The following is a 23,417-nucleotide window of genomic DNA, read 5'->3' as shown; positions in this document are numbered from 1 at the left end:
ATCGAATCTGGAAAACCGAGCTCTTGAGAAAGAGGAAATCCTTTCCTGAGTTCTTCCTCCTTGCTCTGTTTCCTCCAGAGAGAGATTAGGTTTAACCGTAGAAAGATCATCTAGAAACGAGACATGCAGCAATATAGACACATAAAATGATCCACTGCGTATGCAGAAAGTGTGACAAGAAAGCTCAGGGGGCTTCCCTGGTGGCGCAGTGGTTGAGACTCCGCCTGCCGATGCAGGGGACGCGGGTTCGTGCTCCGGTCCGGGAAGATCCCACGTGCCGCGGAGCGGCTGGGCGCGTGAGCCATGGCCGCTGAGCCTGTGCGTCCGGAGCCTGTGCTCCGCGGCGGGGGAGGCCACAACAGTGAGAGGCCCGCGTATACCAAAAAAAAAAAAAAAAAAAAGGAAGCCCAGAAAGTGAGCAGTACAATGAAAGTGGTAAATCCACGGCAGAGACTTTGGCGTGCATGTGGCAGCCGGCACGGGAAGGGGTCCTGCACTGTAGGGCTTCTGCCATGTTTGTGCTCAGGCACCTGAAAGATAACAGTCGGTTAGCTCTTGGTAACAGCATTTTGCACTCTGGGTTTGAAATCCAGAAAACGTGTACAATGTAAGTTTTCAGGGGTTTAAAAAAATTTTTTTTTAATTGAAGTAGAGTTGATTTACAATGTTGTGCCAGTCTCTGCTGTGCAGCACAGTGGAGTTTTCAGTTTATATTTCACAATTCAAAGAACTTTAAAAAGAAGATGAGTGATCAAGTTTTTATTCACAAGAATATTTTCTTTTAAATATTGTAAACTGTGGCTCCAGCAATGTCATTAAAAACAAAAACAGAGTGTGCCTACCATGTTTTTGTACAACAGTATTTCCATGAAGATAGTTCATGGAAAAGCTACTTTGATAAAAAGACAGTGTAATTTTTTTAGGTTGAAATTTATCAACTGCCTGATTGGTGGTTCAGTTTACAATCTGTCAGTCATTTGGTAAGGAATAAAGTTTGTTCTCTATGCTCCAGTAGTTTTGTTCCGTTGAAAGACTGAGATTTTCTCGTGTGTCAAGCATTTTCCCTTTATATCAGAAAACCTCAAATAAGGGTATTATTTCTGTAATGGTTTCAATTTGTTGGTCCACTGAAGTTAAGAAACAGCGTACAAATTTTATCCAGCTGGCTGTGACTGGTGTGGCAGCATAAGGACATTTTTTAGGAGGTAAAACAGTTTTAAGAGATAAAGTTTACTGCCCTATTTTGAAGTCCTTGAAAAGAGCAAAACTCATCTGCTAGAAGGATTAGCTCTTTTGCCCTCACTTGCTGCTATTATACTGGTTTTATTTTCTTTTAAAAAATGTTCCTTGTGTACTTGTATTAGGATTTTAAATCATTGGAGGAAAATACCTATTTGTGTTTGCTTTCCGTGGATTAAATGCCATATGGTGCTGTATTATGATCTCAGTTAAGAAGAGGGTAGAATTAATGGTATAGGAGATATACCTGTTAGGTTGAATTTTAAAGTATAACAAGTGAAGTGCAAACACCATGATTTTGGCTAGTATTTAACATATATTAAGTGTCTGCACTGTATTGTACAAGTCACACCAGGTCAAAGATTGATCGTTGCATAATGCCATATGGAAAGGATTGATTTCCACCAAGTCTTTGAGGGCCTTGTAAACTTTATACAGTATAATTAATGCCATAAAGCATTTAAAGATTAGCTCAAGGAGGAAGAGCAAGAAGAGGGAGCCATACTACAACATTAATATTTCTGTACTCAAGAGTTTAAAACCTAAGAAAGAAAGGCTGGCCAACCACAAAAGGGAAATTTGTCCATCAATTTCACAGGGACACGTGTCCAAGTGTCTCTTAACTTCAATGTGGATTTTCTGTTTTACAGAAACCCTTGGCCTATAAACAAGTGCATGTTGACTTCCCAAGTGGTAATCTGATCTGATGACATTGTATGCTCTACCTGTAGATTTCTCTGACTGCACCATTCCCATTCCTAAGCTGAGCCTAGCTGGAGTCACAGGACTGCCTTTTAGTTACATCTCTCCACCTTCCCACAAATGCAGATCCTCCAAACACCAAGACGTTTGGACCAACGTTCAACTTAAGACTATTTTAAATGCTGATTATTTATCTTGGCAAGCATATGGAATCCAAGTCTCCATTATAATAACTTCTTCACATTTATGTCGAGCTTACTGTGTGCTCTAGAACAGGGACCACTTATCACTTACTGCAATACTGATGTTCCTGATTTGGTCTTCTTGTACCGAATACCTAACACCCGCCTGGCGTGTAGGAGGGGCTTATGACATTTTGAAGAATGAATGAATGAATGAGACAGACATTTAAGAACCGTAGAAGGGGGACTTCCCCGGTGGTGCAGTGGATACGAATCTGCCTGCCAATGCGGGGGACACAGGTTGGATCCCTGGTCCGGGAAGATCCCACGTGCCACGGAGCCACTAAGCCTGTGTGCCACAACTACTGAGCCTGCGCTCTAGAGCCCGTGAACCACAACTACTGAGCCTGCGTGCTGCAACTACTGAAGCCTGCGTGCCTAGAGCCCAAGCATCGCAACAGAGTAGCCCCCGCTAGCTGCAACTAGAGAAAGCCCGCACGTGGCAATGAAGACCCAATGCAGCCAAAAATAAATAAAGTTAAATCTTAAAAAAAAAAAAAAAAGAAGAAGAACCGTAGAGGGGATGAAGATTCTTAACACAAAAGGAGGGGTGAAGCAGGCAGGTCATGACCCAATAGAGTACAGGGGCAGAAGTGGAAGTTTGGAGAAAGTCTCAGTAAGACTCCTAGGAAATTGTTACATAGACCCCAGGAAGCCTTCAACCTTGATTTTACTTCATCATGAGTTCAAATAATGACTGCATTGATCTTGAAATACTGTTTTCAAAAATCAGAACTTTAGAAGAGTGACAATCTTGAATTTGGAAAGAAGATCTAGTGTATACTTAGCCACTAGCAATGACCCATGAGCCTCAGGACCTGGGATTTTTATCACTAAATTAAAAGGAACTTACAAGATAAAATTTGCTTTTTCACATTGAACTCATCGAGCAAGAAAAAAATAGCATCTTCCTTCTAGTACTTTCAATCTCCCAAATCCTGCTGTTCATTTCCTTTGTATTATTGGGAAAAAATTCAGTTAAGTATTTCAAACCTGATGTTTGTAAACTCATCCTCACCACCTCTGTCAATGGATTGTCAAGTTTTCCTTCTGCACAGTGGTGGCAGCTGTCATAACAAAGTCAGTGGACTTCCCAGAGGGCGGGTGCACACTGGGGAAAAGAGTGGGAATTTGAGGAAAATTGTGCCTCTGCCGCCCAACCTGGGAGATGAGGTTTTATTTTTGTTTTTTCCTTTCTTTTCTTTTTTTTTTTTTTTTTTTTAAATTAGAACAACTGATGGGAAACTCTACACCACTAAGTGGAATCCTGTTCATTTCCTTGTAGGTATGCTATTGATAAATAGCCAGGTAACTTGAGGAATTGCCTAGAGTTACTAAGAAGCATTCAGATCATTAACTAGAACTTGATTAAAGTTGAACCCTTTGCTTAGTGGGAACTGTGGCTGCTTCCTTTGCCTCTCAGAATTTGCAAAAACATTTCATGGGTACTTCCTAGAAGGTTCTTTGTTGTTTATTGCATTTTATAGAAGACAGTTATACCTTGATTTTTGTGTTGCTAAGCACTCTTTTTAAAAAATATGTTGACACTCATAGCTGACTTGTGAATGACCTTGAATAATTCCCAAGCTTGGGCAAAGCGCAGCTGGCCGTTCAAAGAAAGGCATATCCAGCTGCAGATAGGCACCTTTTGACGTAGGGGCTTTTCCCGTGGGCCTGACTACAAATATATTCTGCTACCTTAATGAAGACAGGACCTTAATGAAATCCCAGTCCTTCTATATAGTTGTAGGCAGATGACTTAGCAAAATCAGATGGCAAAAATAAAATAAAATAATAAAGCAAAATAATAAAATAAAATAGCAGGGCTAAAATAAGTAAAATTTGCTCATGTTTTTCCTGATTAGAGCTGTAATTATAAAAGAATTGATAGAGATAAATGTTTGTGTTTTTTTGACCTGTGATAAAGGAAGCAACAAAGAGTACAGATTACTAAAATAGGATGGATGTGATATTTGATGCCAATTCCTGGAAGCAGAGCAAATGTGGATCAAGCATAATACTTGGAGGTTCATTGAGTTTTTGCAAATCTTTTGCATATTTGCTATGGTAGGGCATACATCCACATACGACGTATCATATATATATTTTTCATAGATGTATCATTTTAGGAGTTGCTCATGAAACAGTAACACATTTCTCTTTTAGCTATAGTATCCAGTAAACCAAATAACTATTTTCTTTTCCATTTTGAACTGAATGCAAGTAAGCTGGCAGAGAGCAACATGGGACACGTTTCCGCAGAGGAAAGCGTATGTCACCCAGATTCCAGAGAGGAGTCTGTAAATACAGAGAGAAAGAACTATGATTAAGGACAACGTCAGTTTTACCCTCATGTTTCCACTTTAGTTCTGAAGCAATTTTGAAAAACAAAGGGAAGGTAAAGAATATTACCAGAAACCTTCCAGTGCCTATCTCTGGAAAAAAATGTGCATTAATATCTTTAGGATGCACATGCATTCGGTAGCTGAACTGTCGACAATGGCATGGTAACCTACTTCTCTTTCTCCCTCTCTCTCTGTCCCGACCAACAGTTTGTGGCTCACCCCAATTGCCAGCAGCAGCTCTTGACAATCTGGTACGAGAACCTCTCAGGCCTGCGGGAACAGACGATAGCTATCAAGTGTCTGGTGGTTCTGGTCGTGGCCTTGGGCCTTCCGTTCCTTGCCATCGGCTACTGGATTGCACCTTGCAGCAGGGTACCGGCTTTTCCACCTCTGTTTCCTCTGTGATTGGTGTACCATGTCCTTTGAGGATGAGAAAGGAAAAAGCTTCCTACTTAAGGCTCTTATCAGTTTTACCCTGAATGTTAATTGACTCAAGAACACGAATTCTGCTTTTTAATGACTCGATTAGTTCAAATAAGGGATGAAAAGAATTTGGGACTAGTGGGAGAGATCATATTTGCAGGCATATAATACTTAGGCTTTTAAGATAAAATCCCCATGGTAAGCAGGAGGAAAAGCTGCTTAAGTGAAGTAGCAATTGTACCGATTCTATTGCCAGCTTAATAAACAGTCTACCAGGCTGGCCTGTGGAAGAGGAAGAGCCCTACTGCAGTGGTTCCAAGAAACAGTTAACCTGAGAGTTGAAAAGGCAGCTCGGTTGAACCTGTCAAAAAGATCTGAGGCTGGCTGTATTAAGCTCGGTTCTGAACAGTGGTATTAGCCTAAGTCTTCAAGAAAGCCCATGTCAGGTTCCCCTAGCCCTTTGTTCCTTCAGGAGATTCTAAAAAATGTTGAATTTGGGTTTGGGGGCTTTGGATTTTTTTAGATTGTTCATCTGTTTAGTTTTGTTTGAATCACTTTGTTCACTACCTTTATCCCTCTCTCAACTTTGCCAGTATACAGTCAATTTAATTGTGCCTAAGAGATCCTCTAAACAAGATGTGGAAAGGAATAGGAGTCATGCTAACAGAATCTGTATTAGGTTAATAAAGGACACTGCCAGGGAGAAGAAACAGTTCTGAGATCCTTTAGTCCTATTTTTATATTCTAAAATCTGGTTTTGTTAAAATCAGAGGCAGTTTCAGGCAAAATGAGTCAAGGCCACTCACAAGTGACCCTGGAAATCCGTCATCTCTCTGGCGCATCTGTCTCCCCCGGAAGAGTCCTGCTCCGCAGGCCCACATACGTGTAAGAAGGTTCATACATCTCACTTCATCGTTGAGCTGCCCCATGCAGTTTAAGGCAGAAATGTTGTCATTTTGATCAATTTTGATGACTCAACCAAGTTCCTTTGTTATACATCATGGGCAAAAATACCTGAAGATTCTGCTAATACATAAACACTACAGACTAAAAACTGTAAATAAGGAGAGAGCATGCATTAAAGCAAAAATCATATCCCACCCAAATAATTTCCCTTCCTGGGGGAAATGAATTGGAATGTTCAGATTTATACGTGTTGGTCTCTTAGGGCAGCTTACCCAGTTAAAACATATTGAGTTTGAAGTAGGCATCTTGAAGTCTATTCTTTTTTCTCTTCACTTGTAAAAGTGCAGCTAATGATATGGTGAACTGTGCCCAGCAGAGAAGGGAAAGGAGGGAATTGAGTTGTTTCTGGAGCCCACATTTATACCCGCCATATACCACTTATCCTGTGGTGAAAGGACAATATAGTAAGAATTCTCCACATGTATCCCATTTTTTAAGATAGGCATGGTGCTTTTTTTTTTTTTCATGTTATTGAACATTTTCAAAGATCAACCTTTAGGAGAAACAGACTTGGCAACTCCCCCCAAATCACTATGTACTATGGATGAGCCACCCCAGTGTGTCCTCTCAGCAGCTGTGGAACAGCACAGTGATATGTAAATGAGTGGTTTATTTTTCTGTGTCTAATATGAAAAATGTGACATTTGTCTGTGTGCATTCATGTCCAATCCCAGAAATGCTTGACATTCTTTGGTTATTTGTTGACATCAAATTAAGTTTCTGGACCTACAAAAACATTTGTTTGAAGTTACAGTCTTTTAAATGTGAACCTTGGTGCTTTTTAAGGTCACAGACTGAGTTTGAAAGTAGGGTCTGAGTATGCAGAATAGAGAACTTATATGATAAATCTACCAAATATACCTAATTCTTAGACTGCAGAAGCTCTTGGGACAGGAAGAATTGTTTTTCATTTCTACTAGAACGTATGGCTTTTAAGGACATTATATCACATGGGATTTAAAACGAGTTACCTTAAAATCATTATAAACTGAACTTTAAAGATGCTTTTGTACTATTTATATGATTTTCCAGACTCAGGGATGACTTTTCATTAAGTTAACCTACTTAGAAATTTTAATTATTGTGTATCTCTCTGCTCTTATTGGATAGTAACAGATAAAATATTTATGTTTATTATAATATTTTCTGCCTTTTTATATCACACAAAGTACAAATTGACTTTGGAATATGTAGACGTGAGAACAAAAATGTACTTCTGTAGCAGTAAGGTGTTTTTAATCTTCAAAGGCTTTGTAATGTGCTACAAAAACATCATAACATTTCAATTATAAATGAATGAGTCTACAAACTCATCGTAACATTTCAATTATAAAGAATTACATATTACAAGTTTGGAGTTTCTTTTCCTAGACGCTAAAGTCCTGACACTGCATAATCTTTCATGTAAAAGTAAGAAGAACCAGTATATGCCTTGTAATTTCCAGAAATGCATCTGTGAATGAAGTACATCCTAAGACAAATTGGATATTTAGAAACAGTGAACTTTGAAGACTTCTTAAATTATTCGTAGAGGAAGCATCCCCTAAAAGGAGTAATTTTTACAGGGTATAACTCTTCAGAAACAAAAGCAGAATTTTGAGAGTGTTCTCATTTTATCTGTTTTTTTTTTTTAATTCTGTATAGTAGTTTTCATAAGTGGAAGCCAGATTTCCTAAAGTAAAAGGTTTTGGTGTTTTTTGTTTTTTTTTTTGTTTGTTTGTTTGTTTGCCTTCTTACAGCTGGGGAAAATTCTGCGAAGCCCTTTTATGAAGTTTGTGGCACACGCTGCTTCTTTCATCATCTTCCTGGGCCTGCTTGTGTTCAATGCCTCAGACAGATTTGAAGGAATCACCACGTTGCCAAATATCACTGTTATTGACTATCCCAAACAGATCTTCAGGGTGAAGACCACCCAGTTCACATGGACTGAAATGCTAATTATGGTCTGGGTTCTTGGTAAGCCTTTTATTTCAAGTATTCTAATTTCTACCAAAATAACATCTATATAATGATTGCCATGTTCTAGTTAAAATGCTGTGGTACAATATATGGTGACAACATCCCCACTGTAAGATAAGCAGAATAGCAAATACTGGAATAATGTGGCAGCTTGATAATGCTGAAAGGTATCCCTTAACACTAAACAAAATTTTTATGAGTAACATAAGCTTAATTATAAATATACCATGTTTCAGAAATCCGACTTCAATTACTGAATAAAATGCCATTTTTGGGGCTTCCCTGGTGGCGCAGCGGTTGCGCGTCCGCCTGCCGATGCAGGGGAACCGGGTTCGCGCCCCGGTCCGGGAGGATCCCGCGTGCCGCGTAGCGGCTGGGCCCGTGAGCCGTGGCCGCTGGGCCTGCGCGTCCGGAGCCTGTGCTCCGCAAAGGGAGAGGCCGCAACAGAGGGAGACCCGCATACCACAAAAAAAAAAAAAAAAAAAAAAAAATAAATGCCATTTTTATATATACACTACCAACTGTAAAATAGATAGCTAGTGGGAAGCAGCCGCATAGCACAGGGAGATCAGCTTTGTGCTTTGTGACCACCTAGAGGGGTGGGATAGGGAGGCTGGGAGGGAGACGCAAGAGGGAGGAGATATGGGGATATATGTATATGTATAGCTGATTCACTGTGTTATAAAGCAGAAACTAACACACCATTGTAAAGCAATTATACTCCAATAAAGACGTTAAAAAAATAAATTAAAAAAAAATAAAAGGAGACTCATTGTGATGATCAAATATTTAATTGAAATAGTTCTGAAATAAGCTAGTGGCTATTAACTGATGATTAAAGAACATTTATTGCTTCCGTTTCACAGGTTTTTTTAAGGAGAGTTTCCATTTTCAGCATGTTTGTTACTTCACCTCACAATAGCTCATTTTGAATAACTATGTTAAAGTAAACATTTTAAGCAATATGAGGAAAAAATAAAGATTGGAACCAGTTTATCTATTGATCACTAATCCGAAGTCATTTTTGTATATTCTATTTCACACAGAATGTTTCTTATTATCTTCTCAGTTCCCAAATTAACGGGTTGGTTCTCCTCCTCATTCACTCCTGTGGCCTTAACCTGGGTCAATTAATTATTTTATGAATTTTATTTTGAGCCACTACCTGTCTTTTAAAAGCGCTACAATATTTTCCCCTTACATAGTCAGGACAAGTTGTTAAACTGGCATATTTTGTCCTCTTCTCCCAGAACGACCTTTTCTGCTTTCAGTTTCTTCATAATGTCCTAGGGCCTCCTGCTTAAGGGTTTCTTCTTTTTCCAATGACATTCCTCACCTTCTCAGCATGAAGCTGAAATGAGAGAGAGGGTAGGGGAATGAGGTAAGTGTTCCTGGATGACTGGAAAACTGTTCTTGTTAAAAGTGTAGAGTAGGGTTCTCAATTAGGGGCTCATTTCTCTAATAATCACCATGATTTGATAATTAACCATTGTCATTTTATAAAGATGAATTTTCTCCTCTCCTCCAAGTGTTTCATGGGCCAAAATCATTTGATGTGAAGAGCCTTCCTTGCTTATTTCCTTCCCTCCCTCCTGCCCTACCCCCATGAGAGTAGCACCATTTCTTGTGCCACATGTAGAATTATGTTTCACCAAAATCTAACTTGATGGAGTGAGTGAATCATTCCTTCAGTCGAAGCTTCTTCTTTCACTTAACTCTGCCCAGCACCTCCCTTCCCGAGCTGTAGTCCATCAGGGCTTTACAGGGCCTAGTGGCATGCTTTACACTGGGGCATTTTATAGGTGGGGACTGATGGTGGACGGAATAGTAGCTTCCCGATCCAAGCAGTAAACTCTTGTCTGTAATCTGTGCATCTTGTGACAGGAATGATGTGGTCTGAATGTAAGGAGCTCTGGCTGGAAGGACCCAGGGAATACATTTTGCAGTTGTGGAATGTCCTAGACTTCGGGATGCTCTCCATCTTCATTGCTGCTTTCACAGCCAGATTCCTGGCTTTCCTTCAGGCAACAAAAGCACAACAGTATGTGGACAGTTATGTCCAAGAGAGCGACCTCAGTGAAGTTACACTTCCACCAGAGATACAGTATTTCACTTATGGTAAGTTATCAGCTGCAGAGTCCTCTTTTGTCTCAGGAAGAGTATTACAAGCACATTTTGGAAGGGAGTGCCAATAAAGAGTATGTTTAGTATGAGATGTGTGTTGAATGTGTAGAGATGGTAGAACATGAGCTTTAGAGCTGTATAAAACTAGATTCATATCATGGCACTGACTCTCCCTAGCTGTGTGACTTTGTTCAAATTAGTTTACTTCTCTGTGCCTCAGTTTTCACATCTATAAATAGGAGGTATTGCAAGGTGGGAGAAAATTACCTTTAAGCCTAACATCATGATTATGCTTATATATTCGTAGGAAATGAAATTGTCTTTAACTGGGAGAAAAAATAGCTTGCTAAACTGTTTGATGTGGAAGATGAGTCCCTGAGAGCCTGGTTTAGAGGAGATAAAATAATAAAAGGTGCTAAACTGCTGTAGAGGGAAGTGAACAAAAATTCAGCAGAGGCAGGAAATAGGAGCTAAAGTGACAGTGAGAATGTAAGCTTTGCAGAACCAGCAGAAATGCTGGGAAGGATGTTGTGCTCCTACGACGTGGGATGGAGAAGCCAGGCTTCTCTAGATCGTGAGAGCGGGAGACCCCAGTGACATCAGATGCGAATGGTTACCGATGCCTTCCTTGCCCACTGCAAACCGATATTAAGCAATGTTAGCTTCCCTTCCCTTAAGGCAAAATTGGGAGGCCGCAATTAGCACATTTTCATATAGTTGCAAAATCTTAAACCTGGAAAAGATTTTAGCAATTATTGTCTAACCCTCATTTTACAGATAAGGAAACTCAGGCACAGAGTTTAAATGCGTCTAATTGTGAGGAATAACTCTTTATAAGTACATTGTGATACGTACCAGCAGCGTGTTAACATTGTTGAAGAAGGCTGAGTGCATGCTCTAAAATGAAAGTGAACGTTTTACACAGTGTGAAATTTAAACACATTATCTCTTATTGTCAGCAAGCAAAGATTTTTATATACCAGGGATCAAATGAGCAAGTGATTACCACTTATAATTAAGGAAATAGCTTAGATTGTATTTGTGTGTAACAGATATCTTGACTATTTCAGTACCTTCTTATTTTAATTTACTTGTGTGTGTCTAATGGCTGTCTTCTGGAGGAATGGAAATTTGTGAATTTAGGCTTCACTCCTTACGGTGATTTTGGTCAAGTTTTTAACCTTTCTAAGTCTTGGTTTCTGCATCTTTGAGAAGAGAATAATAACCTCAGATCCATAGAGTCATTGAAAGCACAGTGTCTGGTACATATTAAACATTCAATAAACGTTCATTTTTGTTGTTGTTGGAAATGTCTGCAGTGCACCATCCTTCTGGGAGTGACCCAGTTCTCACAGAATTAACCACGTAGTGTTTCGCTGATCTTCCAGGGAAATGAGTATCCAATAGTCTGCTGTGAACTTACTACAGTAACCTTGAAAGGGGTGTTGGGGGTCCTCATTTAGAATCTGTTGCCAAGATTTTTGCACCTCAGTAGCATTTTATACTTTCCAGGAACCAGCTGTGTTGCTCAGACATCACATTGACAGCACCATTGTGATTCAGTGACATTCTCACTTCTTATAATATGACATTTTACTTGCATAAACTGTTAGATGACCTAGTTTTCCCATGAATAGGGAAAAGAAGATTTGTGCCAACTGAGCCTATAGGATGATAAAATAGCCGGTCAATAAATCTGGTAACTGAGGGGACAAATCAGTCAGGTCAATTGTTTTGTCATCCTGGACACAGTCTATCTAATGAAGCATTTTCACCTCTTTTTTCATCTCTTGTACTTTATTCTGTTTCTGCTCAATGTGAAGTCAGCTTTGTATCTTTATAATAGTGTTTCCTCCATTAACAGAAACCATATGAATGTAGAATTCATATGTTTCTGGTTTAACATGAAAAGTAGTGCCTGGACAGTTCATTAAATGTAGAGTAGTTTCAATTGAGATAATAACCACCTACCTACAAGGTAGATCCTATTTAAGGTATTCCACGTAGTTAGCAATGAATAGAAAGTTCCATCTGTAATCTCTCTCTCTCTTTTCTTGTAGCCAGAGATAAATGGCTCCCTTCTGACCCTCAGATCATATCTGAAGGTCTCTATGCCATAGCTGTCGTGCTCAGCTTTTCTCGGATCGCCTACATCCTCCCTGCGAATGAGAGCTTCGGCCCCTTACAGATCTCTCTTGGAAGGACTGTGAAGGACATATTTAAGTTCATGGTCCTCTTTATTATGGTGTTTCTTGCTTTTATGATTGGCATGTTCATACTTTATTCTTACTACCTTGGGGCTAAAGTAAATGCTGCTTTTACCACGTAAGTAAAACATTTTACAAAAAAAGGCAGGATGAAGGGAAATTCTAACAAGTCTAGATGAAGCAAAAAAATTTTTTTCAATGATTGTAATAAAGTTGTTTTTAAGAGCAGGAAAATAATCCATTAAACATAGTTAGTGCCTCAAATAACAAATGTTAGCGAGTATGTGGAGAAAAGGGAGCCCTCGTACACTGTTGGTGGGAATGTAAATTGGTGCAGCCACTGTGGAAAAGAGTATGGAAGTTTCTCAAAAAACTAAAAATAGAACTATCATATGATCCAGCAATGCCATTCCTGGGTATATCTAAGAAAAAAAAAAAAACACTAATTCAAAAAGAGACATGCGCCCCAATGTTCATAGCAGCGTTATTTACAATTGCCAGGATATGGAAACAAACTTAAGTGTTCATCAACAGAGGAATGGGTAAAGAAGATGTGGATGGACTTGGAGTGCGCTAACTGAAATAAGTCAGACAGAGAAAGACAAACCGCCTGATATCACTTATATGTGGAATCTAAAAATAACAACAAACTAGTGAATATAACAAAAAAGAAACAGACTCAGAGATGTAGAGAACAAACTAGTAGTTACCAGTGGGGGGGTGTAATAATCGGCTGGGGGACTAGGAGGCACACACTACTGGGTATAAGATAGGCTCAAGGATGTACTGTACAGCACAGGGAATATAGCCAATATTTCGTCACATCTGTAAGTGGAATATAATCTTTAAAAATTGTGAATCACTGTGCTGTACACCTGAAACTTATGTAATATCGTACATCAGCTATACTGAAAAAAGAAAAAAAGGAAAGGGATGGAGAAAACCTAAGAAAACACAAAACAAAAACAGTGCTTGTGTGAGATTACATTGCTCCAAAGGCTCATCTCTTTGAATTTAGTGAATGTTTGATCACAGAGTGGACCAAAACTCAGGGAAATCCTAGATAAAACTAGCTATTTTAAGAGAATTGGGTAGCAAATTTTTAATACTGGATATCTCTTATATTATGTATGACATTAAATTTAGTTTCATCATTTTGTAGCCATTACTATTATTTCAAAAAGAAGTATTGGCTTTTTTTTTTTTTTTGACTGCATTGGGGCTTTGTTGCTGCGCGTGGGCTTTCTCTAGTTGCAGCGAGTGGGGGCTACTCCTCGTTGTGGTGCGCGGGCCTCTCATCGCAGTGGCTTCTCTGGTTGTGGAGCACGGGCTCTAGGCACGGGGGCTTCAGTACTTACAGCACGCAGGCTCAGTAGTTGTGGCACAAGAGCCCGAGAGCGCAGGCTCAGTAGTTGTGGCGTTCAGGCTTAGTTGCTCCGTGGCATGTGGGATCTTCCTGGGCCAGGGATCGAACCCGTGTCCCCTGCATTGGCAGGTGAATTCTTAACCACTGCGCCACAAGGGAAGTCCTGGAGCACTGGCTTTTATGTTAATGTATCCTTAATCAGTACAGGGAGTTGAAGAAGAAGAAATTATAGCTAAACGTTGTACCGTCCACTATACAGTAGTACCACTTCCTTCCTTTGATCATACTGGCGTCTGCACTGGAGGCTCACCTTCCGCATGAAGTCTTTCTTGAATAAGCTTTCTTAGTTATTGTCCCTTTAAGTTCTCTCAGCATGGAGAAGTCCACATTGCCAGATCCTCTATCACCCATTGCTGTTTAGCGGTCAGGGAGGCGGGCCCTCCGTCTGTACTGTGGTCCTTCCAGGTGAGGAGATCAGAAGGTCCTCCGTGCCTCCCTTTGTACCCTCTGTGCCCTGTAATGCCACAGCTGAAAACAAACTAGACCTTCAGTAAGTTCCCTGTGGACTAAAGTAGAATAGCAAGCCCTTCCAGGCATCTAAATTGTTTTGAAATGAATTTTTCCAAGTAGTTAATATAGAGCAGATTGTAGGTGTGAAAGAGAACTGAAACTCACTTTATTGTAATGAAAAAAAAAATTCTGTTTGAACCCAGGGGGGAAGGACAGAGGGATCCTGCACACAGTAGTACCCCTTTGACCTCTATGAGAACTCATCTTATACACTACATTTCGACACTGCTCTGTGTGAGGACCTGGCAACACGATATAGTGGAAAGACCGTAGGCTGGAAAATCAGGCAGACCTGGCTGTGAATGCAACGTCTGCTCTTTTCTAGCTGTGGTCTTTGGTTAAGTATCTTAACATTTCTCAGTATTAGTTTCCTGTTTTCAAAATAAGTATTATAGGGGCTTCCCTGGTGGTCCAGTGGTTAAGATTCCGCACTTCCCCTAGAGGGGGTGCGGGTTCAATCCCTGGTCGGGGAACTAAGATTCCCCCATGCCCCGTGGTGAGGCCAAAAAAAAAAAAGCACCATAAGGTTTGAATCAGGTCATTGTAAGGATATGGAAGGTAATTTATATAAAGCCTCTTGCCCGTAGCAGGAGCTCAGGAACTGCCAGCGTCCTCTCCTTTTCCCTCTCCCCGTCTCCCCACACATATGGATTCTCGGGAATCTATATTCCCAGCGTTAGAGGTGAGAAGGTTTGCAAAGGAGCAAGAGGAGGGAGTGGGGACATTTTGTGATGCTGTTAAATTCACGGCAGGAACAAAGAGGCTAATAGTCTTTCTTATTCTTTCTTTAGCATCTGTGCTATAACATCACATCATCAAATGTTTCATAATGGAGAGTAACTCTACAGGAACAGGAACCTTTCTATTCAACCCTCTATCCCCAGGGTCTAGCACAATTTCTATAACATAATAGGTGCTCCATCAATATTTGTTGAATGATTGAATTAAACTAGTACTAAAACCTACAAATCTATAAAATTGTTGTTTAGAATCTGTTGTAACAAACCAAAAAAAGTACTATTTCCATACATTTTTCTTTGAAAAAAAAAAAAGGGCTTACTTTTGAACCCTCCTTTTCACTGGAATTCTACATGTGTAACTGTTTAAGGATTATTCTCATGGTTCACAGATCAGTGATTACCACTCGGTTGTATGACAAAACCAGCCAAATTCAGTCGGCATAGTTCATTTAAGGGATACAAGTAGGTAATTAGTCTGGTGAAGGCTTAAGTGCTAACTGCTGTGATGGAAGAATCAGGAAGTAGACTATATAAATTAAGGGAAAAGAATAGGAATCTTTAATTCTGTTGCCTTCTCTTCACTTCCACTTAAGTAAAACTTTTAGGTAGGTAATATATTCTTGTGGCGAAAAATACATGTAGAGCAGTATCTACAGTGAAGAGCCTGTCCCCTTCCTCAGCCTTGGACACCAGTCTCTTAGTTCTCCTTAGGTACAGAGGCAATGGTTTCTTTTGGTTACTTTCAGAGATGTTTTTTGCATAAACAAGAATATAAGAGTTTGTATACCCCTCTTTGTTATTAAAACGGTAGACTATTTCACACTTGTTACATCTCATTTTTTCTCTAATAATATATCTTGGATATCATTTTATATAAGCACATGAAGCCAGATATGTCTCATTTTTCTCCCAGTGGCTGCATAGCAATCCATTTATAGATGGACCAGAATTATTTACCCACTCTTCTATTGATAGATATTTTATTAGTTTTCATTCTTCCTTGCTGCCATGCTGCAAGGAATAAGTTTGTACATACTTTTTTTTGAAGTGGGTATATAATTTTAATCCTAATCTTGTTCTACTCCAGGAAACCTGGCGTAAATTCCTAAACCACCTACAAAATCAAACCCCAAACTTCCATCCTTCTAGGAAAAAGGAATGGGTGGGTATTGGGGCATGACTTCAGCTTTTCCCTGCCAAGCTCAGAAAATTTTCACTTGATGATAACTTAAAAAAAAACAACCTAGGTATCGGCACCATTTAATCACCAGTTCCTAAAAACCTGAGAGAACATTTTCTATTAAATATTATAACAAAATAGTTATGATCAGGGTATTATGATGATAGTTTAATACAATAGCATTTACATCTGTGCAGTATTCAGACCTTAACTTGTTTTTACTTTTGACTTTTTCATACTGAAAACTGTTTATTTATTTACTTTGTACCTTATTCTTTCAACAGTGTAGAAGAAAGTTTCAAGACTTTGTTTTGGTCAATATTTGGGTTGTCTGAAGTGACTTCCGTTGTGCTCAAATATGATCACAAATTCATAGAGAATATTGGATACGTTCTTTATGGAATATACAATGTAACTATGGTGGTTGTTTTACTCAACATGCTCATTGCTATGATTAATAGCTCATATCAAGAAATTGAGGTAAATCTGCTTCCTACCCACTGTGTCTGTCCTTGCCATTTCGTTCTAATAGCACACTGCATCTGCTTTTGTGCCCTGTGCTGGAGCTCCTGCTCTTGTCAACAAAGAGACTTAGACCAAAGCAGGGCCTTTCTCTGTGTTTTCCATCTGGATAGGTGGTAGTACACCTTCTAGTGTCTTCTAGGAGCACAGCAGGGTCCTCATGAATTTACCATCACTCTGTCTTCTCTCCGGGTATATTGCTGAATTAGTGTCTAGAAGAAGTATTGGCCATAGGGAAATTATTCTCTCCTACGTTGGCCAGCCAACCATCTGAAAGATCCCAGTAGAGGAATTACTAGATGCCTGGTAAACTTTGATGATGTTCTTTATCTAGTCAGGATTTTTAGTATTCTAGAAATCACTTTATTTTTGTTTGGGATTGGGCTCGATTTGGTGCCTTTCTTCATCACTGTATATATATTTTCTTATGTACTTCAGTTTAGTGTGCTGTATCTAGTGCTTTACTGTATGTTAAGTCCATCGAGTCTCTATCTGTGTTTTAGAACACATAAGATAGTGTTCTCAAAGCAGAAGTCAGGTCCTCCAGAGATGAAAACTGGTACTCTGAACACCCGCTTGGGTGTAGTAATGGCAGACTGGGCAGTGTGAAATGACTGAGCCAACTTCTTCCAATCATGGACCGGCTCCGTTTCTTCTCTCCGTTCTTCCTACCAGATAGAATGTTTATGCCCACCACCAGGGGGCAACACTGAGGATAAAAGGAGATTAAGACACAAATAGGCCACTGAGGGCCTTATGTGACATTTGAGTACACATGGCAGACACATAAACTCCAAAGTGCAATTCATCTGAATGCTGCCTTTTCCTTTGCCCTTTATAATATGCTGTGTCTACAACCTGGCTTGGATGGGTGTAGATGAGGAGGGGAGCAGAGAACTATTGTTGAATACGCAGAATTGGAAGGGGTGGGGAGGGAGGGAGGAATTAATCTTTTTTTTTTTTTTTTTTTTGCCGTACGCGGGCCTCTCACTGTTGTGGCCTCTCCCTTTGCGGAGCACAGGGTCCGGACGCGCAGGCTCAGTGGCCATGGCTCACGGGCCCAGCCGCTCCGCGGCATGTGGGATCTTCCCGGACCGGGGCACGAACCCGTGTCCCCTGCATTGGCAGGCGGATTCTCAACCACTGCGCCACCAGGGAAGCCCAGGAATTAATCTTTTCATCCTTCCTCAACCCTGAATTTTTCTTGTGCTTATGCTTTGTTTTTTGGATAGGGGACAGGAAATTCTGGTTAAATTTCAGTGGGTACAGACAGAGGCATATGGAAGAGAAAAAAATTTTAAATATCATGAAAATGATATTACTTAGAATATTATATAGCCCAATAGAGATTATATGCAGATAAATATATATATTCTACTTTTGTATTTCAAAAGCATAATGTATGTTCAGTGTAAGATCCTACTGAAATCAATTGCTAGAATTTTTAGTTTTTAAAATCAGTTGTTACATTTTTTCTGTTTTTGTGACACAGGATGACAGTGACGTAGAATGGAAGTTTGCTCGCTCAAAACTTTGGTTATCGTATTTTGATGATGGAAAAACATTACCTCCACCCTTCAGTCTGGTTCCTAGTCCAAAGTCATTTGTTTATTTCATCATGCGGATCATTAACTTTTCCAAATGCAGAAGGAGAAGGCTACAGAAGGATATAGAAATGGGAATGGGTAACTCAAAGTCCAGGGTAGGTACCAAAAGCTTACTGAGACCTGAAGATAAATGTTGTGTCTTTCTCCTTGTCTTTTGACGTTTGTTCAATAATTTTTATGTGTGAACTTAGAAGATGTTGAAAGTAACTGTCCATTCCATAGCCTTTCATAGACTAATACTTAATATCTTCATAATATATCAAGAAGTCACTTAGTCTATGCCTTGTTTTTGGTCAGAATTTCAAGTAAACTACCAAATTAAAAACAAACAAACAGAAAACTTACTTAACTTGTTAAAAGTAAGCAGAAAAGTTATTGCTAGAAAACACTTTGTTTTTTTGTGTGTGTTCCATGCTTCTCAATTGTTATTCTGAAGTTAAATAGTTTTATCCTCACATTTTTCTCTTGGTTGTATATATAGTTCACCACCAACATATTATTCTTATTTGTAGAAACCCTTTATTGGGCTAAATAATCTTTTTTCCTTTAATATCATAAACTTGATACAGGCTTTAAGAGCACCCCCAAATATTAACCATAAATGCTCCCTTTTATAAATAATCAAGAATGGTTTGTTCTTGAGTCATACTAATTGAGTCATACTTTGATTTTAACAAAGATGAGTTCCATGCTAGCACTTTAGTATCAGCAATTTAATTTGCAGAAGTAGAATTGGTATAGGAGACAGAAGGATATTGGCAGAACCTCAAATAATAGGGAGTGAAGCAGACAGGAGCAAAATTAAAATCTAATTTTGCCTAAAAGTTGTGAAAATGGAGCCCACAAGATAACAATGTTACCTCCATAAAGTACATATTTTTTCTCAGTTGATGCTGGGGAAAAAGACAGGATTAATGCAATTTAATTTCTCGCTTTTTAAAAGAGATGTGCATTTCCAAGATTTGTAATACTCTACATCTTACTCTTTAAGAAGGTAGCCTTTTAAACCTTCTTTGTTTGACCTGAATATGGGCTCTTAAGGCTCTTAGGTTGCAAGACAGTGATTGGCTATGATTTCAAATTATATCTCACTGCATACAGTGAGACGCAACATAATGTAAGGAAGAGAGCCTTGGCATTAGACCTGGGTTTCAATTCTGGCTTAAGGCTTATTAGAAAGTAACATGGATAAATCAGTTCATTACCCTGAGCCATAATTGTCTCACCTGAAAGAGAGAAAACTTCACAGGGTTATTGTGAGGAGGATATGAGAGGCACAAAATTCCAGCCTCAACAAATATCAGTGCCCTTCCTCATTCACAGTTTACAAAGTGCTTTGCTGTACATTTGAACCTCATGCAACGCTGTGAGGTAGGTATTATTATTCCCATTTTATAGATAAAACCACTGGAGCCATCAAAACAACTCACCTATGCAGGGTCACAAGAGCTAGCCAGTGTGGGGTAGTCGTGGAATTGGCGTTTTCCGGCCTCAGAGGTCTCTTTCTGCTGCACCTGGCTGCCTCCTGCTCAGCAGCTGTGGCTCTGGCTCGGTTACTGCCCCACCTCCTCCCCACGGGCTGTGCCTTTAGCTGCAGCTTAGCTGGTGTCTTAAAGGGGCTGGGTTCTAATTGCCATCCTGGGCGACTCCTGCTACTGCTGAGATGGACTTTGTTTGGAAGGCAATTTGTTTCTCTGGGGATTGATGATGATTATTCTCTGAGGCTTTATTATTTAAAAGGGAAGCTGTTCAAGCATGGGGACTCACAGCTCCAGCACTTCACACCCTCAAGTTTTCTTTCTGTAGGCAAATGATTTCACTGACATTTGACTTCATTCCTGATACTGTCATAATGTAGAAGGGGAGAGACACTAACAGGTTAAGAGGAGCACATTCAAGTTGGCTGTAGCTACCTAGACCCCTGTTATAAAAAAAAAACACACAAAAAAACAGCTTGCTCACAGGGATGTGAGGGTGACAGATGTGCTCCGTTTAGGGTGTCCTCTCCTGCCTGTATTGCAACAGCGGCAGGAAGAATAGCTTTCTTCAGAGACGTTGCTGGAAACAGAAGGTTGAGCACTGATCTTTCAGGAGCCATGCTGCTTGGCTTCCTAGTCTCCCCATATCTGGTTAAAAACTGCCATTTGGGGACTTCCCTGGTGGTCCAGTGGCTAGGACTCCGCGCTTGCACTGCAGTGGACACAGGTTTGATCCCTGGTCAGGGAACTAAGATCCCACATGTGGCATGGTGCGGCCAAAAAAAAAAACCTGCCGTTTTGATTTTATTTCTTAAATTGTTCATGGAGCTGTTTTTATCTCTTTAATATTATTAAGCTTTACAGATACTCTCTGTGTCCTGAATTTAGTAAACATTTGGAGAAATTATGTTTCTGCTTTTCTTTTTAAGAGGACAGGAAGGAACCTCAAGAAATCAATCTAACGTTTACCTCTAACCTCAGTCAACGGTCAGAGGCTGACCTCTAGTGGCAAATAGGAGAATTAACTTTGTTAGCTGAGGTTTTCTCCTGCCACAGTCGAAAGAGGACAAAACCAAGAGGATCCTTACCTATAAGTGCCACTTCCTTCCCTTCTAGTATCCCACCGCTTCCTAAGCTATGATGGTGGGAAGACAGGTGGTGGAGTGAATACATTTTCTTGGATAAAGGGCCCTGCCTTTGAATCACACTGTATAGGTAGCAGCTTATCTGTGAATAAGATGCAGGCCCTGTTCGCATACGTGAAGCGTAGACAGTAACGACAGTCTCCTCTTGCTGTCTGTTCTTACCCACTCAAAAGTTAAACCTTAAAAAGAGAGAGAAAAGAAAAGAAAGCCAAAATACCTTAGTCCCATTCTCTCCAAAGTGTTGAACCTGGCACAGTGTACTTCCAAGATACTTAGGAAGACGTTTTGTTTTGGCTCGTGTTTTAGGATTACAAAATACCAAATGATACCCTATACCCTCTGAACTTGTAGTGTGTATCTGTTCAAGTGTAGGAGAGGAACACAGGCTCAGGAGCAGATAGAGTTGCTTCTGTGCAATTTCTCCTTCTAGACGCCATGAAGACATTTTGATAAAGTGTACAAGGACCCCAGGAACAATTATGTTTAACACGAGCCAACTTTTAGAAATATTTTTTCAGTTAAACAGTTCGATTACAGTACATCTATCCAACATTTTGATAAGTGTGAGCGTGTTGCTCACATTAATTTTTGCCTTTGGAAATATATGAAGTCATTCATAACACTCACCTTCCACAAAATGTCCCTCGGAAATGCTGACTCCAGAAATGTTATCAGGGAGAATAAAGTAGATTATATTTATGATTTCCAAATAAATGTATTCTAATTTACTAGGCTAATTGTATTTTTTCCTAGTTAAACCTCTTCACTCAGTCTAACTCAAGAGTTTTTGAATCACACAGTTTTAACAGCATTCTCAATCAGCCAACACGTTATCAGGTAAGCATTCATTAGACATATCTCTTTATCTGTATGTAGTTCCACATATGTCTCTGTGTTCATGTGTGTGTATGTGCATGTGCGTGTGCGTGTGTGTGTGTGTGTGTGAGAAAAGTGAGTAGAATTATATTCTTCAGTTCTTCAGATGTGCTATGAGGGTAGAACAGAACAGAGAAAATGGTATGTTAGAGGGCACTTGAGAAATCAGAAATCCAAGTTCTTCCCCTTCTTCTCCTCCTTCTTCTTCTTGCTGTTGTTTTGTTTGTTTGTTTGTTTGTTTGATTGAGGAAGAAGAGTTCCTTTGTGATATTGAAAGCAAAGTGTTGCCACAATTTCCGAAGGTCACTTTCATACACCTTGAGCTTGAGAAAGCAGTGGGAGATGCGGTATATTAGGAAAATAATGTTCTCACAGTACAAAAAAACCTGCTCCATTTCTCCAGATAATCTGTTTTTCAAATGGAATTTTAGGCTATACTGTTGCATCAGTACTACTTTAAAATATCTGTTGTGCTTTGATCTTGGACGTGACATTTCAACACTATTTTCCAACTCAGAAGTGGGTATAGTCCTTCCCATCTGGTTGATCACTTTGACTACCAAATCTTTAGATTTCTGTTGAGTACAAGATCACAAGAATGAGGATCAAAGAATTGATAATGAATGGTAATGTCAGTTAATGGGTATACTCCTGTTCATATGATTTTCTTGGAAGCAGCACATTCTGCAAAATTGCTTAGCACACTGACTGTCAAAGTCTTACTTTGTAATGGTTACGTTATATCCCATTATATGGTTGTATTTAATTTATCAGCCTTCTATTGATGGAAATAGAGGATATTGCCAATATTTAGCTATTACAAACAATACAAGTAAGTAACCTTCTATACATGATATTTGAAACGTGCAAGCCTATGGAATTGTCTGGTTAAAGTATATGTGCATTTTATTTTTTAGCTATTATCAAACTGGTTTTGATGGAGCTTGTACAAATTTATGTTCTTTTTTTTAACATCTTTATTGGAGTATAACTGCTTTACAATAGTGTATTAGTTTCTGCTGTATAACAAAGAAATTCTGCTGTATAACAAAGTGAACCAGCTATACATATACCTATATCCCTATATCTCCTCCCTCTGGCGTCTCCCTCCCTCCCACCCTCCCTATCCCACCCCTCTAGGTGGTCACAAACCACCTAGCTGATCTCCCTGTGCCCGTGCAGCTGCTTCCCCACTAGCTATCTATTTTACATTGGTAGTGTATATATGTCCATGCCACTCTCTCACTTCGTCCCATCTTACCCTTCCCCCTCCCCGTGTGCTCAAGTCCCTTCTCTACATCTGCATCTTTATTCCTGTCCTGCCCCTAGAACCATTTTTAGAACCTTTTTTTTTTAGATTCCATATATATGTGTTAGCATACAGTATTTGTTTTTCTCTTTCTGACTACTCAGTTTCGTTTCTTTTTATGGCTGAGTAATATTCCATTGTATATATGTGCCACATCTTCTTTATCCATTCATCTGTCAATGGACACTTAGGTTGCTTCCATGTCCTGGCTATTGTAAATAGAGTTGCAATGAACATTGTGGTACATGACTCTTTTTGAATTATGGTTTTCTCAGGGTATATGACCAGTAGTGGAATTGCTGGGTCATACGGTAGTTCTACTTTTAGATTTTTAAGGAACCTCTGTACTGTTCTCCATAGTAGCTGTATCAGTTTACATTCCCACCAACAGTGCAAGAGGGTTCCCTTTTCTCCACA

The 23,417-nt window shown here is 39.6% G+C and overlaps 1 protein-coding gene across 5 annotated transcripts in view; it reads left to right on the top strand.

Moving 5' to 3' along the window:
- Window positions 1–23,417, top strand: part of TRPC3 (transient receptor potential cation channel subfamily C member 3) — an 81,432-nt gene that overhangs the window by 32,815 nt on the left and 25,200 nt on the right. For 4 of the 5 annotated variants that reach the window (XM_024119518.3, XM_028492246.2, XM_055086206.1 and 1 more), the window contains exons 4-10: window positions 4,736–4,900; window positions 7,657–7,873; window positions 9,761–9,994; window positions 12,061–12,325; window positions 16,348–16,543; window positions 18,078–18,287; window positions 21,569–21,652. In XM_024119518.3, coding sequence (XP_023975286.2) covers window positions 4,736–4,900; window positions 7,657–7,873; window positions 9,761–9,994; window positions 12,061–12,325; window positions 16,348–16,543; window positions 18,078–18,287; window positions 21,569–21,652 — 1,371 coding nt within the window. The remainder of the gene's footprint in view (window positions 1–4,735; window positions 4,901–7,656; window positions 7,874–9,760; window positions 9,995–12,060; window positions 12,326–16,347; window positions 16,544–18,077; window positions 18,288–21,568; window positions 21,653–23,417) is intronic. The other variant, XM_028492248.2, reaches the window with a different exon arrangement.

This window comes from Physeter macrocephalus, chromosome 7 (assembly GCF_002837175.3).
Source record: "Physeter macrocephalus isolate SW-GA chromosome 7, ASM283717v5, whole genome shotgun sequence".
Lineage (NCBI taxonomy): Eukaryota > Metazoa > Chordata > Mammalia > Artiodactyla > Physeteridae > Physeter > Physeter macrocephalus.
Note: the sequence above shows the minus strand (reverse complement) of the source record. Positions and strands in the feature narration are given on the sequence as shown.